We start from the raw sequence: 18,696 nt of genomic DNA, 5'->3' as shown, positions 1-18,696 counted from the left end.
GGTGTTGGGATTCCACCATGTCCTTACATATCTATGTTTGTGCTTGCTCCACAATGGGAGGAGATTTTGTGTACCCCATTTTATTTATTTTGACTCTATTTAACTTATAATTAGCAAAGAAAACTGTCTGGCTGGAGGGATTTAGGAAAACCATTAATCTCCCTCTAGCATCTCCAAGTCTTTGGTGGCTTGAGCTTCAAAACATCCTTTTCACTTAGGAAGTTATGGTGTTCATGTCTGAGGCATGATGGAGATAAAACAACTTGCCCAGATCAACAGGAATTATTGGCAGTGAGCTTTAGCCTAATGCTTTCCTGTCAGCTCTGGGCAGGGGATGTGAAGCTTGCTTGGAGCAAGGGATGTAAGGTAGCAGAAGGAAGCTTCTCTGTGAGCAGACAGGGTTCCTGGGGTCTCAGCTAAGTCTAGATTATTTCTCTACTGTTGATCACTGACTGAGCACCCGGGCAGTAGCAGAAGCCCTCGTGTGAACTATGCAGGTTTATTTTCTGCAGCTGTGTGTCCAGCATGCAAGTCTCAGCTTGACAAGCCTGATTGACACAAGGGAGGGATCTCGTGCCTCTTGGGCTGTCATTGATTTTGCAGCTTAAAGTCATTTGCTGGTGAAGTCTGACTTCACTGGCCTGCTGGTGCAAGCAGAGTCTGAAATAGTGGAATTTTCCCTTAATGTTGTAGTTATCACTACTGCCTTGTTTTTAAATACCAGTGTTGTTGCAGTGCTTTCCATTTCCATGATTCCACAAAAATCATCCATTGTTTTAGCACTTTCCCTTCAGACCCCTCTGCATTGCTGTTGGCTGATCTCTATTACACGAGGCTGGCATTATGTGGCTGCCAGGAACCCCTTTCCCAAAGGAACCTAATGGACTTGTTTGAGAAATTGCATCCGAATATTTCCACTGGTGTTTCCAAGGTAATCTGCTGTTTTGAGCACATGCAAAGCAATTTGTATTTTAACAATAAAACATAAGTAAACTTAGTTAAATGATAGTCTGAAAGGAGAAGCATGAGACTGTGTAAAGCTATTACTTCCATAGTGTCTACTTAGACCTGTGTCAGTGGGGTGTGAGTTAACAGAGGTTAACTGTTAGCCCTGTCAGCCCTGCCTCTTCCCTAGAGGTAAATCAGGGCAGGAGCGTAATGCATTCACTTCCAATTGCCTCCTAGACTACAGGAATTCATCTGTTTCTCAGCTCCAAGATGAACCTAGTGAAATCAGTGTGCTGTGTCAGACATTAACCTCTCTGTAGGTGTGTATGTGTCAATTTATATTGCCTGACATATGCTTCTGCTTGGAGTAGGTCCGGCTGTTGACGGTTCGAATTCTAAACCATTTTGATAATCCACCTTCTGCACAGATTGAGGTAGGGCTAAAGCTTTTCATTTAACATTTCAAAGCTATCTGTGTTTCATGTTTTGTGTGAAATGTTGTTCACTTTGCAGAAACAAAATATATCTCGTCAAGGTCCTCTGCTTTTGTCCTTTCACATTCCAGTTTTATTTCTTTGTCCCCCACCTCCTGGTGTTTTCAGGTGTTAGCCTAAATGGTGGAAACCAGAGCAAGTCCTTTGACTTTGTTTTTTTTGTCCAGAATGGCTGTGAGTCTGTATAGTTTTATTGAAGTACTTTTCAATGAGATAAAGGTACTCTTAACAGAATTCATGTCACTTGTTTGTTCAGGGTGATGGCACAGGGGAATTCCAGCCAGTATTTGCCATATTGCTCCAAGCAGAACTTGTGCCAGCAACAGTGAATGATTACAGAGAGAAACTTCTTCATTTGAGGAAACTAAGATGCGACATAGTGAAGCCTGCAATACCAAGTGGATCTTTGCAGGAGGTAAGGATTTATTGTCAAAAAGCAGTTGTCACATTCCTTTACTCTAAGAGAATGTTCTTATTTCATCACATGGATTGTAGAATTTTTGATGAGAGTGCGTCAAAAAAATCAATTAACTTCCAGATTAGGTTTTAGAAAACGTACTTGTTAGTAGGGATCACAAATCCCATTGTCCTCAGGAGTACTGTGTTAGTTGTACAACAGTGGTATCTAGATAAATGGCCCACAGATTAATCTGGGTTTGGTGTCACGGAAAGGAAAGCAAATGATTCCAGGGAGGAGCGAGATATGAGTGAATTTAAACTCATGACCTTGCCATGTCCTCAGTGTGGTTGAACATTGGTAGGACTCCCACTGGCCATTGGTGACCTCACTTCTGGATCTTGCTTCAGCAGGAAAGTCTTTTATGCCTGTTGAATGTCCTCTGCTGCTGAGCTAAAGGGGGCCTCACATCCATGAGGAAGGATTGTAGGTCACTCCTTCTCCACGTAACTCAGTGAGGAGCCAGCCTAGAGAACATGCTATTAGGCCTAGTGCAGTGAATACCCCTCTGGGCAAACTTTCATCTGTCTGAGGTCCCTGATTTTGCTGTGGCAGCACTGAAGTTGGCAAGAGAGACAGTCCAGATCATCTGTGCTGAACTGGTTTTTCCATGTTCATGTTATTTTGGTATAGTTATGAGATCTCAGTGTAGCTTACAGTAAATGGGTTCTAGATTTCCACATGAAGCTATGAGGAAGTAAATGGGTTCTAGATATTCCACACGAAGGAATCATTATGTGTGACTTCCTTCATCTCTTGTAGCACTTCTGAGAACTTCTTAGGTCAAAGTTTCCTCTTTGAGAGAAAGAAAGGTTAGAGGAGCTTAGTTGATCTTTAACTACTGTTTTTTGCATCTCAACAAGATGGTGTTGTATGTCATTCTAGGTGCCTCTTCGATATTTACTAGGAATGCTTTATATTAACTTCAGCCCTCTCTGGGATCCTGTAATTGAACTTATAACGTGAGTATATGCAGTTGGATGCTGCAGTCTGTAGTTGTCACAGGACATTCCTTTCATTCTTCTGTGAACTGAAGCTGAAGTAAAAAATGTCCAGTTTGGAGAGATTTGTGCATGAGAACCTTCATGTGAGATCTTCTGGAATTAATTTGATCTCTCAAATCTTAGCCTGTGTAGACTCTTCAACTTCCTGAATTTTTTTTTTTTTACTTTAAAGGGAACTTGCAACAAGTACAGTCAAATAACTCAGAGTTTCAACAAGAGTTTTTAGTCAGAGGTAACAGGGTTTGATTTATGTTTCACAAATGCTTAAAGGAACATGAAGTCTCTCTGTTTCCTCATCTGCTAACTTTTCTGTCCTTACTGGAAAACCTCTAAATCATACTAAAGAGTAGGGAAGTCTTACCATGGTGAAAAAGTGACTTCTTTCAGCATGACTTCATCTTCTTTATTCCTCCCTTTTTTGTATGATTAAAAAGGATGGGATTTTCCTCTTCAAATCAGTGAATTAATTAAAGAAAAAATTAAATCAGCTCTTCAAAAGATACGTCCATGGTAATTCTTCCTTTGATTCTATATGATTTGCTGTACAGAAGTCAGTAGAAAGCTTGAGAACATTTTTACTCAATTTTAGTTCATTTGAAGTCATGGGATACAACCAGATTATTTTAGTAACAGTTGACATTTGGGATCCCTGAGAAAAGGCACGGAAGTGCTACAGCTGCATTGTGCAGATGTCCTGTCTCTGGACAGCCACATTAAAGCAGTGATCAAAGCCTCTGATTGTGGTAGTTGATAACTAGCTGAGTGACGCTTGCCTTTTCTTATCTTCCTTCTAATTTCATGCTGTATTCTGCTTTGTTAGTTCTCATGCAAAGGAAATGGAGAATAAACAGTTCTGGAAGGTCCTGTATGAGCATTTGGAGAGGGCTGCTAGCTATGCTGGTAAGTCACCTATGCTAAGCATGGTAAGTCACCTATCCTAAGCATGGTTATCATAGTAACCCAGCTAATGGTGGATTATGTGGCTGTTTTTCAAGTTCCCCAAATTTATGTGTGATGGTGGAATTCAGAATCGGTACTTCTGTCATGTCCAGGGCAGGAGTGGAGAGGCTTGTGAGGAAGGTGTGTCTCCTGTCCTAAACACCAAGCAGTAGCTGCAAAAGGCCACCTGCATTGCAGGAGGGAGTTGCAGGTTGTGAAGAAACCATGCAGCAGTTTCATCTTTGCTTAAGGCTGGCACTGCTCAGACTGGTCAGGAACAGTGACAAAACCTGTGTAATGGTGCAGACCATCTTCCTGCTCTGTGGAATTTCTTCACACTGTCCTTATCTGTGCTCTTGAGGTTTACCTATGGGCATATTTCAATACAGAGCCAGAAGTATGCAGCCATTTGTGAACTTCCCTGTTATTCAAGGGAACTGAGCCCAGTTGAGAAGTGCCAGGGTTGCAAGGCATCCTAGAACACTTTCTAAGCAATGTTTGTCTTTCAGGTCAGTGTTAAATACAGTTGTGTCTAAACAGGTGCATGTCACCAAATGTGTTACTTTTGTAATGGGGGATGGATTCCTTGCTACTGGTGATTATGAAGTAACCTGAAAAGATTTTCTTATCTCTTGTGTAGAAATGGAGCTACAGGATGAATTAGATGAACAGGAAGAGAGCATTGCTGAAACAGAAAGTGAAAAGATGCCAGAAGGAGAGGTGGGGGCTGTCTTTCTGGAGCAGCTGAGGAGTAGAACAGATTGCAGTGAACGGCTGGACCATACAAATTACCGTTTCCTACTTTGGAAAGCACTGGATAAGTTTCCAGACAGAGTGGAGCCTCGATCAAGGGAACTTTCCCCACTTCTTTTGAGATTCATTCGGTAAGTAAGATTTTTCAATTGAGTGGACACATTGCTTTCAATGTGTTGCTGAGCTTTAAGATTGGCTATCCCATTGCAGACTTTATTTCTTGAATGCATGGCTGATGACATGTCTGTTTCCAGTAGAGATAACCTTTTAATTGGATTGTGGGTTCTGTTAGAAATTAAGTAGGCTGAAATGAAACTTACAGTAGGTCTCTGCTGCTCAGTCTCTCATTCATTGACTTGACGTGGTCAGTCTCATTACTCAGTTGCAGAGTGATTTCAGTGGAAATAAAGTTCCTCTTTAATGAAAACACACTTTAGTTTGGAATCACAGAATACCAAAGTGTTTTCCCCCAGGATGGGGAAAATACTGATTTTGTTAGAGGCTGATTCAAATTCCTGCCCCTTGCATATGTGTGCACATATCAGACAGTATGATGGACATAATAAGATGTTACAATAGGAATGGTGAGGTTTTTAGTTGATGTTGTTGCCCTGAAACCTTAGGAAAAATCTTAGGCTTCTGAATTCCTTCCTTCTTTTTTTTAAACACAGAAATGAGTACTACCCAGCAGATTCCTTAGTGGCTCCATCTCAGGATCTCAGAAGGAAAATTAGTGGTACCATAGCAGCAAAACAAGTACCTGCTGAAGACATGAATGATGTTGCTATGGAGGAGGAGGAGGAGGAGGAAGAAGAAAAGGAAGAAGGGGAACCAATTAGTATAGGAGTACCAAAAAAGAAAACAAGAAGAGCTGCTGCTAAGTAAGTATTTTTAGTTTTCCCTTTTGCTAGTGCTCTCATGGAAAGGCAGATTCAGCAGCTCACATTGAGATACAAGCTGTGGTTTTGTATATATTATTTTTTTCTCGTTTTGCTTGTGCTTCATAATTTCTCAGTAGATTACAAGTCAGAAATTCTGCCTGTACAGTACTAAAAATCCAAATATGTTGCCCAGGTTTTATCATTATCTCATTCCCTGCTGACCTGTCTGTGGTGTGTTTTACTTTAAGCAAAAAATGTGTAGTATTCTGAAGGAGACTTGTACCTGAATTCCTGGCTTCTCTGTGCATATCTGTTAGTCTTTGAAAACTGTGGGCATTGCCAAACACTTCAAAAAGTGAGATTATTTGTTTAGGTATTCTAATATTGGGATTCTGCCATTTTCTGCCTGTTATAAATTTTGTCTTCGTAGGGACCAAGGTTTTTATTTGGTAAATTGAAGCTGCATGTTACTGAGTGTCATTGTTGCAGTGCTGAATACAAGGAGAAAGTTGCTCTTTGTATGAATTCTCCCCACTGATGACCTCTGTCAAATATCCCTTACAAATACAGCACAAAGATTTATATTCTGACACTTCTTTTGCAAAGGATGGCCCTTGTAATGACAGAGAACTTCAAAATGTCACCTTATATGTTGGAACAAGACAAATATTTGATATGTGACCTAAAGTGTCATTTCATCCCAGGTGTCCTGTGGGTGTTTCATTTTTTTCCCAGATTCTGACTTGTATCTGCAAGTTACCAGCAATTAAAATCCAGTGGTAGTCCAAGATATTTTATTGCTTTCCAGCCTCCATCTCAGAACATCTGTGCAGTGAAGTGGAAACGTTAGCTCCCAGTAGCTGTAACAAAGGCATGACAGATTTACCGGGGGTGTGTTAATGAGTTGTGGAGTGACCTCCCTTCCCGGGTCAGGCCTGTGCCAGGGAGGACTCCCTTGTGGGGCTGCACCCTATCTCCTGGGGGGCCTGGCTGAAGCAGGGAGCACCTGCCCCAGGCTCCCTGTGGGGTTCCTGGAAGGCATCCTACTCATCCCTCGTCAGTGCCTAGCCGTGTCTGGAGGGTTCAGTGTGAACTGGCAGCTGAATGAGGACAGCTTCTACCAGTCCCACAGCACACATGATAGAGGAAATCTCATTTATCCTGGTCTTCTCTGTCCCTTTCCATGAGGAGGAGGTGAGGTGACCCTGCCAGTGCTAGAGGAACTGACTCCCATCTGTCATTGCAGCCCAATGTTAAGTCCAGTACAGTCTGTAGCTGAATGCAGCCCATCACATTGGTAGGAGCAACATGGGCACCAGTTATGGACAAGTGAATAAACAAAGGGATAAATAGAGAATTTTGGTGTTCTGGGTTGGGTTGGCAGAGAAAAGTAAGCTGCATCCTGACTGCACCCCTTTCTCATGAAAAAACTGAGCCTACCCAGTGCTGCTGAAGTACAGGCGTTCTCTGTGCAGTGAAGTGACAGCTGGAAGGAGCTGCTTAGTGGGCAGGATGCTTCTTGAGATGTCTGCAATAGTGCTGAAGACTTGGGATCCTCTTTTGTTGTGTTTTGTTTTCTTTCTTGTTAATGAATTTTAACTTAAGCTCCCTGTTTGTTTGTCTCCTGGGTATTTTAAAAATCATTGCTTTGTTTTGCAGGCAACTAATAGCCCACTTACAAGTTTTCTCAAAATTCTCAAATCCTCGTGCATTGTATCTGGAGCAGAAGTTGAATGCCTTGTATACCCAGGTGAGGCTATCTGCTTACTTTTAGAAATGCCTGCTAATAAATTACCTCTTTCTTATTTGAGTGCAGTGTCTAACACTGAGGAAACCTGTCATTTTGTGAACTCAGCTGTGATGGCTGAAAAAGGAGCTGTCCTTGAGAGGACTTTCTAACAGGCTTCACTTGAAATGAGCCCCTTGGTCAAAGACCTGCTTAAGATACCTGGCTTCGTTTGCCAGGAGTGGCACTGGCAAACAGATCTGACAGCAGACAAGTAGTAGTCTTGGTAGTAGGCAAGGTGGAAGAGTGGCTGCAGAGGATATCTGTTTCACTTACACTTCATGCAGGATCTGGAGGAAGATTTAGAATCCAAAATTTGGGGGAGATCTAAGGAGATCTGTCTCTGTCCTATAGTGTTTTGTGTGCTCAGAGTATGGCCAATATGTACAAGAGATTATCAAGCATCAAAAAAGGAATTTCTTCTTGAAGAATATTCAATTTGCTTGACTCTAGGGATTTCCCTGAAAGAATTGTCAAAAGTATGACGTCAAAGAGGGATTCTAAGTCTTTATATTACAATCCTTAAAACAGTTTTAATTTTTTAATTTTACAGGGTTGTGTTGGGTTCCCAGTTTGTGGATTTGTTCAGGTCATTGGGGTTTGCTCTCATTGTTGCCAGCTTTGTTTTTTGAGGCTGTGGAGCTGAAAGCTCCATTCCTTAGCCTCTGAATTTAAGAATCTCTAGCAGCCATCCACTCTGTGTCAGTCTATCTCAAAGTATTGCTTAGAAAAACAGTTGATCGACGTGTTTGCTTGCCTGTGTTCTTAGCAAAATATTGGACAGTCTTGTAAAGGTCAAATCACCGTGGAAAGAACAGCCTGGCACAAGAAGGATTATTTCATCACTTACTGTTTGCATTTCTGTGTCTTATATTCATTGTCACAGCTGGTGTGTCCATGTGGCATAGGGAGGTCATGGCGAAGTGACCTTTGATGACACTTGCCTATGCTATTTAGTAGCAGACTGAAGAACTGATAAAGATGCTGCCTGGGGAAATTATTTTTATTTCTCAACTTCTTTTCACTGTCCTAATGAATCTCAGAATCACAGAATATGCTGAGTTGGAACAGATCCACCAGGATCATTGAGTCCAGTTCCTGGTCCTGCACAGGACACCCCCAAGAATCAAACCATGTGCTTGAGTGCATTGTGCAAACTGTTCTTTAACTCAGGTAGTCTGGGTGCTGTGACCACTCCTTGGTGTTTCGTGCCTAGGCGATGAAGAGTCATCTTCAAGAGAGGGCGAATCTCACTGAGACTCTGCATACCAAGTCTTCCAAGTAGTTTGTAATTGTCACAGGAAAGAAATACAGATATCTTGGAATGGTTTGCATAGTCTGCTTTTTAATCCAGTCTTCTTAGATACACAGCTGATAACTGGTTTTGATGATAAATGCAAACTCATAGTGGTCCAAAAGACAGCTATGAAAAAACATAATATTATAACTGTCCTGTGTAAGTAGGAAGGAAAAGTATATATGGACTATCAGCAGCCATGCCCCTTTTTATGAGTAGAAGTTGTGCATGTACATCTTGGCTTTGTACTGGCAACACATACATTCTGCTTCCATTTGAATAAGTTAGTCCAAAACCTGCTTGAGCCTGTAGCCGTTGGGTTGTTTCACTGTTTTCAGTAAGCACTTCTGCCCCTAGACAGGGACTCATTTCCTTTCTTTTATTATTTGCAGTTACTGTCTCATCAAGACCAGAATGTACAGAGAATAGCTCTTGACTGTATAATGACATACAAACATCCTCATCTACTGCCATACAGGTAAAAAAGCTTTTACATTTTTTCAGCATTGGTGAATGAGCCCGCTGTCATATCAGAAGCCTGCTTTGGTGTCAGTTTTATTTGATGTCCTGTATTTGTTGAAGACATATGTAAAGTTTAATTTTAGCCAGCTGTATGTTTTGTTTCTAAGAGAGGAACTCAGGCTTTGAGGTTGAACAGTGTCTCTTTTTTGTTTAGAGAAAAATAGCAACATTTCCATTCTGTCCCAGAATGGTGTCAGTAGTGTCAGTAGTAGATGTCTTTTGTACTGATGATTTATAACCATCCAAAGAAAGTGACAGCATAAAACTACAGTTTATAGTTAAATAATTTCCTTGGAATACATCCAGGACTTACTTGTCTACATAATTAGCTTGAACTTACTGGCTTTTAAAACACTTTTTTATAAAAGGGTGAAAAAATAGTACTTTAATATTTTGTACACAGCAAGGATAGGTAGGTAATTAGGTGTAGATGTATCTGTGTGTATGTCTATTTTTATAACACTACCTGCCCTCAAATAATGTTTATTACTCTCAGGGAGAATTTGCAAAGGCTACTGGAGGACAAGAGCTTTAAAGAAGAGATAGTCCATTTCAGTATTTCTGAGGAGACCACAGTAGTAAAAACAGAGCATCGACCAGATCTCATCCCTGTTCTTATGAGGTGTGTTCTGAAGTGTGAGTTCAAAAGCTTCATGGCAGAGTACCATGATCAGAGAGATGTAATGCTGCTTCTCATTTTGAATAGTTGAGATAAACTCATGGTTAATGGTATAGTTTGATGACTTAGTTTCTCATATTCTGTATGGTTTTCTTAATAACACATTTATATAACATGTTATGCAAATGGTGTTTTCTTTAAAAACAGCATTGTGGTACATACTATTTCTGCTAAGGATTAGAGGACTGTAAGGACATTTCAATTCATTGAGTGTTGCCAGCTATTTGCAGTGATGTGAATTGTCCTGCAAGGTAACCAGTTTTATACCTGAAGTGTCCAGCAGAGTTTCCATTGTAGAAGCAGAAGCTGATCTTTGACTAAGATGTTTTTGGACAATATGTGGTAGTTGAGTGGAGAACCTGAAGGGAGAACTTTCACTAGAGAATATTTTTAAACAGAGTTTCTCCTGCAGAATAAGAGGCTGGAAAACAGATGGCTTGCTGAAAGCTAATGCAACCTCTTTTTGATTCTTGAAGAATTCTCTATGGCAGAATGAGAAACAAAACAGGGAGCAAAACACAGGGCAAGTCTTCAGCGAGCACTCGCATGTCGATCGTTCTGCGATTTCTGGCCGGCTCACTGCCAGAAGAGATACGGATGTTCTTGGATCTACTCTTTGAAGCTGTGAAGCAATTCAGTAATGGTAAATAGGCCGTAAAAACCGGGAGTCTGGTATTTCCTGGCTGTAGAGATGTGGGAGGATAAATAGGCTTAGTACTGTTACGTGCTTCAATTTGTCTCTTAACCATGCCTTGAAAGGATGAAAGTAAACCCTTGGTAAGGACTAGGTTTCCCCTGAGTTTCTCCTTACAAAGCATGATTGCTCTGTTTTATGTGTCCAAGGTCAGAAAAACTGAACAACTTGCCACAGCTGTGCAAGTAAGCTGTAGCAGACCAGGAGTGGGTAGTGGCTGGCCATCATAGGCTAGCCTGAGTATCATGGCAGTAAAGAGAGCTTGTAAAGTGCTCTGATTCTATAGCAGTCGGAGGCATCTAAATATCAGAGAGATAGAGGCACAGAGCTGTTCATATTTAAAAATCTGACTGTGAGGATCTGTAATTTAGGACCAAATTCCACTATTTTTCACTGAAATATTATTCTTGGTAGTGGGTGTCTCCATGGTGCTTCCCTAGATAATTGGCTGTTCCTTTGCCTATCACAGGGCCTTGCCAGACTGCAGTTCTTCAAAGTATGTCAGAGCTGGATTTAGCTAAAGTCCTGCCTCTTGGGCGTCAGCATAGCCTCTTCAATGGTCTTGAGGTTGTGTTGAAAAACATGGGACATTTGATCCAGCAATACCTGCCTGAAATTCTACAGATTCTGCTCTGCATGACTGCTGTGGTATCCTGCATCCTCCAGCAAAGAGAGAAGGTACAGTATATGCAAACAATATACAGACATGTAAAGTAAGTTTCTTTCTCTCCTCCTCCTCTGAGCTTACACATATAGACAGAGTTTTACCGATTCAGATAAAGTTGAATGCCATTGTGGAGTGAAGCTTAGCAATTAGAAGTCTGTCAAAATAGATGCCAGTGGTGCTTGTCTGGAAGTGCTGCAGGGCTCAAGCAGTGCAGGCAGAGTTGATGTACTTAGAAAACTGATTTGAACTGTGTTTTTGTTTGAGTTACTGGAGAAAGAGTTGGAGGTAATCTCTGTGCATTGTTCCTACCTGTTTTATGGAGAGATGGGCATGAGAGATAAATGTTCTGTTGTAAACATGTAACAAGATTTTATGGCTGGAAATTGAAATTTGCTGTTAAGATGGAGTTTCTTGGCAAGGATAAAACATTTGAGCAGGGGAAGGAGAAGTTTAAAGTTCCTTGCCTGAAGACATTAGAGCAAATGTCCATGAGATGTTTTGTTGCAGTGCTAGACCTCAGGGGAGCTCAGCATTGTGGATGATCACAGTGATTATCTGCCCTGCGTGTCTCCTGTCATGGGACACAGGAAGGACATGACTACAGGGTGTGCTTTCAGCACCCTAGAAGCATCTTCAGCTCTGTTTCAGGAGTCATACTAATCCAGTGTTACCATTTGGGTCTCAGCCAGGTATCTGAAGAGCACTGAAAATGTTTTTTCCCTTGCTGAGCAATGGCTGTACATGCAGAAGGGGTCAGGTGAGGAAAACATCCTGTTAAAGATTGATTGCACCTGAAGGTTGGGGCATGTTGTCTTGTTGCTGCGCTGTATGCAGGGAGGCAGCACAGACATCCTTGAGCTCTAGTCCAGCTACTTGGGGTCTGTTGCCAGCTGCTCAGAAACTGTAACACTGAGCCAGAAAAGTCTTCTGGTGCAGAGCCAGCTCTTATATTAGGTAGGAAACAAGCAAACTGCACAGTCATCATCATCACTGTGGTGTTGAAAGGCATTACGAGGTGATGGCCTGAGCAAGTGGGAATGAATGTTTTGTCACCATGGGCATGTTCTTGCCAGTACCTAGCTGTGAGCATTTGCAGTTAGAACTTGCTTTGGAAAAACTCCATTGAACAAAGCAAGTCCTTGCCATAGGCAGTATCCAAGGTCTCATAGTTGCCTGCAGGCTGCACAGAACCTGGTAACTGTCTTAATTTACAAAGAGGATGAGCAAATTTGAGGATGTCAGCATTCCACAGTCTGACTTCAGCAGTGCATTGCATATGCCTGAATGTTTTCAGTGAGGACAGGAGACAGGAGTTCTAAAAGCTGCTTCATTAACTGCTAGGAAAGCCACATTTTGCCAGAGTTGCTACAGTAATTCTGTCATGGTTGTGTAAGATCAGGAGTGACAGTGTTGTTTGTCAGAACTTAATTTAGCACTTCATTAGCCCTGGGGCTGTTAAAAGCTCAGGGAAGAGTGTGAGAAATCTGTTTATCTTGACTAATAATTAGAAGACATTCTTGGAGTTTGAGAGTAATTTATTGCAGAGTGATACTGCCTGGAGAGTTAAACATCAACTTTGACCACTTTAAGACAAGTTATTAATTTACCATTTCCTGGTGATTGTGTTCACTGTTGGGTTTCTCTGTTCTGTCAAAAGCTTGATCTCAGAGAACTCTTATGGTAATTGGATAGTGGGAAACCCAAAATCCCTTCACTTGGAGGTTGCCTTTAGCAATAGTATCCTGTTTTGTGCTCTCTTTGGGCTTTCAAACAGTTCATTTGCCACCTGGAAGCTGATTGCACTCCATTAGTACACATTCAGCATAGCTTGGGAGGTCCTGTTGCAAGAACTTGATCAGTTCCTTTTCCACCATCTCCTCTTTGTCTTTTTACTTGCTTGTGATTTTGGATTCTTGGATCCACTTGTGGTGGATCATGATATGGAGACCCAAAAGAGCTCCAATATCAGACAGTGGCTTTCATTTGCTCTCATGTGGCTTTATTGTTTCTGAGGCTGAAGTTCATTACCTCTGCACTGTGGAGCCGTGCTTATGCTGTGAGCTGCATTGCACAGTATGGAAATAATTTAGGTTACTCAGGCCAAGACTCCTCTCAGGGAGGAGAGTCAGAATACAGCTCTGCATGAATTCCCTTACTGCAATTTTTTTCCCAAGCAAGGCTATGGAACATAACCACTAAATGGGTACAGGAAGCACCTTCCTGTAACCAAATTTTATAGCCCCCACCCTACTCTGCTGGAAGACATAATTCACATTCTTTCCTTCTCTGTTCCTCCCCCCTTCTCTTCGTCTGTTTCTTCCCAGAAGATCTTGGTGTCCAAACTACAACTTCACTTTGGAGAGCTGATTTTTGTCCTTTCAAGAGTAAAACAGAATTATTTAAGTTCCAGAGCTGGAAATCTAATTAATTGTGGTGTAGCTTTCTGCATTGCATCCAAAGGGGGCAGATGCTACTGGGTTAAACCTATCAGCATTGATTTTTTTATGAGCTGAAGGAGTCCTGTGTAAGTGACTCAATGCAGGAAGAGGCAGGCCACTTCTAGAAACATTTAGGTCAACTCTGAGGTGTAGATTGCTACTATGAACAAGTTACAAGAGAAAACAGAAGATTCTGCAAAGGATGTATCTGGATGTGGTCAGTCACTTGCTGGATTTAATTTCAGAATTTAATTCAAAATTTAAATTCAGAATTTAAATTCAAAATTTAATTTGTCCTGCCAAAGTCTTACTGGCTTGGGTTTTTTGTTGGTTTTCGTTACAGGTCCAACCTAGGTTGATTAATCCACTGAAGAATTTGAGACGTCTTGGTCTCAAGCTTGTGGCAGAGTTTTTTTCTGATTATGAGAACTACAGCTTTAGTGTGGAAGAGATTGATGCAGTTTTCCATGCTGTGGTATGGCCTCAGGTAAGTATTTCTTGTTTTTCCAAATAACTTGTTTGAAACATGTACCATGCAGAAAACTCCAGCTGTACTGGAGTCCATCATGTCAGCTCTGTCCATTGCTAGATTGGATGTGGCCTTGGACAGATTGTGGCATCCCAGTGTGTCTGTGCACAGCCAGTTTCTTGGCTCTTCTCTGATTAGTCCTGGATAATCAAGTCACAGATTAAAGTACAAATTAATTCATCTGAATAAAATGGATGCCATTTCTTTGTTCTTTAAACACAGAAGCAGACTTCTTCCCTAGGTGCTTCAAGGAAGCTAAATAATATGAGTTATTTCTAGGTGTACTTTGCTACTTTTCTGTGTGACAGTTGTTGGGTAGGGGGACTGCAGAAGCAAATGCTGCTACAGAAAAGGAAGGACCCAGGAGGGTCTGTCAGTGGGCTAAGTGGTCTTGAGCCTGCGTGCCAAGAGTTCCATGTGAGCACAGTGACAAAGCACAGCCTTGTGGCTTTTATCAGAGAAATTCAGATCACCTCTGAGCTTGGAAAATGCACTGCTGTGAGATGGAGAGAGAACACAGAATTTAAAATTAAATTATACTGTCTTTGTCAGTGCTGTGGCTCTGGGGTTGTCAGGGAGTGCCTGTACCAGCTGCTGGGTTGTCTCTGCTCTAAAAGCAGTTGTGTCCATGAAAAGGTTAACTGAGTAAGAGAGGCTGACTCCAAGAGACCTCATCCACAGAGGCTTTTAAGGTATCCAAATGTCCAACTTCCTTGCAGCAGAAAAGCCTGTTAAAGAGCAGTGGTCTAGTCCGTGAAACAACAGAGCTGCTTTTTTAGACATTGTGTTTGTTTACTCCTACACTGTTTCTTTGCTCTACCAGTAACAATATGTGATGTGTAGTATGATTATGTGGACAAAGAGTAGATAAATAGTACCAGGTAGTGCATAGAGCTATGTATTGCACTGTGCTGGGCAACAGAGAAGTGCACGGCAACAGAGAAGTCCTGGTTTTTCCATGGAGTCTTCTTACAGCCAGGTGCTACATGGGAAAAGCAGTGAACATTTATTGCAGTTCAGGCTATTGCAGTTCCAAGCAGTCAGCAAAGCACTCAAAGCTTTCTTGGGGCACGGTGTTTGCAAATTCTGAGTAACTCTGAACAAGATGTACTTTTGTTACTAAATAGTTAGAATGCCTCTTGTCCTTACGTATGTCAGGAAGACAGATGGTTTTGCAGCTTAGATGGTAGTACAATCCAGAAGCTCCCTCTGGAGTTTTTTCTGGTGAACTTCATGAAGATTTGGTATTGGCAAAAGAATCGTTTTGACTTGTGTGCTTTCCTTTTTTAAAAATATAGAACTGAGGTGTGTAAAAAATTCACAGAGAGGGCAAGTTTCTTTAAGCCTGTTGAACCTGCAGTTGGAGTTTGCTGTTGTTCATAGCCCATGACTTTGCTGCAGAGGCTTGTTAGCCTGCACAGCAGCATTCCTGCAGGATTGGATTAATGGTTTACTCTCCATTATATATCATTCAGGAAATCTCTGTTTTATGCAGGGCAATAACATTACCAGTCTTTGGGACAAGAGAATAAGAGTTCTAAGATCCTGGCTATGATGGTCAGACCTGCCTTATTTTCTGTTATGCTCAAGTCTTGAGCAAACTGAGCTAGTCCAAACCCCACATGCACCATTCTGCCTACCACCCCTGAATGCACTGGAGCCTGCTCTGCCTGTGTGTTCACTAGTGGGTGCCCTGCCAACAGCCCAGCGGTGGTCACAGTGGAAACCAACCTGTGTGACTTGGGTGGAACCTGTTGGGCTGTGGAGTGGCAGGGAGGAGGGTGCCCTATGTCACCTTAGCTTGTGTCCAGTTGTGAAGGAGCAGCAGCTATTCTGCGTGGCTCAGGCTGGCCACCTCTGAGGTGGGGTTGTTTTGGACACAGAAGCCTATTAGGAAATCCCATTCACAGGATGCAGTACAATGTTCCAGCCTCTTCAGTGAGGCTGTGGAGATACAGACCAGGTGCTGCAGTCAGGGCTTAGGAAGTGTGGGAGGAGTGAGTTTAGGGTGCTGTGCTTGAGATTTCATAGGTATGAAATCTCCTCTCTGGGAGAGGTTGCTAAGAGGTTTCTGTGGCAGATGTGAGGTGTTGTGGGAATCTAGTTTCAAGGGAAGGCAAAAATGGTAGCTGGAATACTGCATAAACAGGAGTGAAATGATCTAAAGAGTCATTTGACAAATATTGAGGAAGTTGGAAAATTACTTTATAAAAAGTTGAAATCACTTCATAAAAAAGGTAAACTACAGAATGTGAGGTCTTTGGTAGAGATGAGGTTTTCAAGTGGCTTTACTTACTTGTGTTGTGTTGGTATCTGATCTTTCTCTCCTTTAGGTCTGCAGATTGGCTTCAGAGAGTCAGTATTCTCCAACTTTTCTGCTCAAACTCATTCACACCTGGAGTAAGAACCCCAGGTAAGTGTTCTTCTGGCAAAGAAGCCTAAGTACTTCTGAATACGTAAAACACAAGGAAAAAAGAGCACACTAACAGGCTGGGAATAATTGTGTCCAAACCCATATTTTCTTTTTCCATTAGACTCTTATTCTTTTGATAGCAGTCAAAGCAGCTGGAAAGCTTTCCAGTTTACGCAAGAACTCACTTTTTTAGTACGCTGCTTTTTCCATGTATTAATAACTAAGCACATATGCAGCCCAAACCCAACTCACAGGTGAGGAGGAGGTCTGACTTCTTAGGAATATGTTTCTCTTGACCAGTGACTTCTGAGTCTTACGAGATGGGAAGGCAGTTTTACAATATATAATGTCATTCGTGTTTTTGTGAGTCTCTATTTCTTTTTATTTTGTGAAAGAATATTGTCAAGTTCAGCATAGAGTCTGTGACTGAGAGTCTGTTACTGAAAGTTGTAAAAGAGCTTTTTTTGATTCAGACACTGAGAAGTTCCACCTCAGCTGGCTTGAGTGATTTTTGTCTCTTCCACAGACTCGCTGTTTTTCCTTTGCTAAAGTGTGTCTAAACCTGGTGTTTCTTTTGAGACACCTCACTGGTAGGCATGATGACCCTTATATACAAACTTATGTTAAAAATTATGTTGGATCACTAGGTTAGGAGCAGACTAAGAGGAGATTTCAGGCTGTGGAAAAAGGATTAGAAAAGGGACTTGATAACCTCTCAACCTCCATTCGTTGTATTTTTGATGACACTGTTGTTCTGGTTTTTGTGCACTTTTTTCTTGGTTGAAATGGAAGACAGTCATTATTTTTTGTGTGAATTCTCTCACAAAAGAATTATAAGCTGAAAATTCTGAACCTAATTTTCAGTGAACCTTTTTATAATCTTTCTCTCAGGTATTTCCTTTTACTGGCCAAGCAGCAGCCAGATCATCCAGAGAGTGATATACTGACAAATGTTTTTGCTGTGCTGTCAGCCAAGAATCTGTCGGAGGCCACATCCAGCCTTGTGATGGACATCGCTGATAGCCTTCTCAACAGCCCAGATTTTGAACCCACGGAGCAGGTTTCCAGTTTGAGTGTGACTGACTGTGTTGTCATGGCCACTGGAGACGTGACAGAAGGTATGTCTGCCTGGGAGTTCTGAGAGACCTGTTGGGTGCTTTAGATGGAGGCGTTAGATTATGTCTAAGAATACCAGGGAAGAGGACCTCCCAGCAGAGATGGAAACATCAATGTACAAATTTGTCTTGTGCTCAGGAACTGTAAAGTCCTGTTTGCTTGATGACTGATGAAGTCCACATTTGAGTGTCAGGGTCCTGAGCACAGAGAGATTCCTTGTGAAGAGGACAATGTTGACCACTTCTGTGTGTGAAGCTTTGACTGATACAAGTTCATGAACTGCATTGCTAACTCGGCTCTGCGCCTAACACCACATTTTATATAAAGGCCCCATTCCTGTATGCACATGATCCTGTATCACTTTTATGTGTAGTCTGTGCTGCCTGACTGGAAAGACCTGGCATCTTTGAGAGTTAGTAGACAGAACAGTAGTGTGCTGTGTTTGATGCTGTGGAGACATCTTTCACCTGCAACACTCAAAGCTAGTGGAAAGGAGCATGTGCCCTTGTTATGGCAGCTTTGATTTTACACAAGAGGTCAGTGTGGAATAAAGAAAACCACATCTACAAATACTCCAGTCATTTTAGAAGATGTTGCTACTGTTGAGGAATGTCCTTGGTACCTTCTGATAAGCCTACACCTGGGAGGGCTGTTACTGAAGTCTATGAGGAGAGTGGTGTGTGCTTTCTTTGATCCCATTTCAGACATGTTAGACTTGGTCTCAGCAAGTGCTGGTGCTTCTTCCCAGCCGCCAGCTGCCCTGAATGTTCATAGCTCCCATTTACTTATTCTTCCACTAATGAACCCTCCTTTATCCTGATTTCCCCTTTCTTTAGGGTTGGATCTCCCATCTGTTTCTTGCAGCAGAGTCTCTTGGGTGTTGCTAACTGTTGTATCTCTTACAGAGCCCCTCAGCCTAGGTTGCCGCTTGGTCCTGCCTCATGTTCCTGCCATACTTCAGTACTTCAGCAAAACAATGTTAAATGTGGAGAAGGTGAAAAAGAAGAAGTACAGAGCTCAAGTCAGCAAAGAGCTGAGTATACTTTCCAAGTAAGTAATCTCAGAGCCTGAAACAGTTA

General features: G+C 41.8%; 1 protein-coding gene across 3 annotated transcripts in view; it reads left to right on the top strand.

Moving 5' to 3' along the window:
• The window catches only part of UTP20 (UTP20 small subunit processome component), an 85,798-nt gene that overhangs the window by 41,485 nt on the left and 25,617 nt on the right, over positions 1–18,696 (top strand). For all 3 annotated transcript variants that reach the window (XM_041474406.1, XM_041474403.1, XM_041474404.1), the window contains 16 exons: positions 781–931; positions 1,320–1,382; positions 1,699–1,857; positions 2,785–2,861; positions 3,724–3,803; positions 4,483–4,726; positions 5,267–5,476; positions 7,136–7,226; positions 8,952–9,037; positions 9,578–9,703; positions 10,237–10,403; positions 10,924–11,132; positions 13,903–14,046; positions 16,422–16,501; positions 17,393–17,619; positions 18,523–18,667. In XM_041474406.1, coding sequence (XP_041330340.1) covers positions 781–931; positions 1,320–1,382; positions 1,699–1,857; positions 2,785–2,861; positions 3,724–3,803; positions 4,483–4,726; positions 5,267–5,476; positions 7,136–7,226; positions 8,952–9,037; positions 9,578–9,703; positions 10,237–10,403; positions 10,924–11,132; positions 13,903–14,046; positions 16,422–16,501; positions 17,393–17,619; positions 18,523–18,667 — 2,259 coding nt within the window. The remainder of the gene's footprint in view (positions 1–780; positions 932–1,319; positions 1,383–1,698; positions 1,858–2,784; positions 2,862–3,723; positions 3,804–4,482; positions 4,727–5,266; positions 5,477–7,135; positions 7,227–8,951; positions 9,038–9,577; positions 9,704–10,236; positions 10,404–10,923; positions 11,133–13,902; positions 14,047–16,421; positions 16,502–17,392; positions 17,620–18,522; positions 18,668–18,696) is intronic.

The sequence above is a fragment of the Pyrgilauda ruficollis genome, unplaced genomic scaffold, assembly GCF_017590135.1.
Source record: "Pyrgilauda ruficollis isolate IOZ18807 unplaced genomic scaffold, ASM1759013v1 scaffold32, whole genome shotgun sequence".
Classification (NCBI taxonomy): Eukaryota; Metazoa; Chordata; class Aves; order Passeriformes; family Passeridae; genus Pyrgilauda; species Pyrgilauda ruficollis.
Note: the sequence above shows the minus strand (reverse complement) of the source record. Positions and strands in the feature narration are given on the sequence as shown.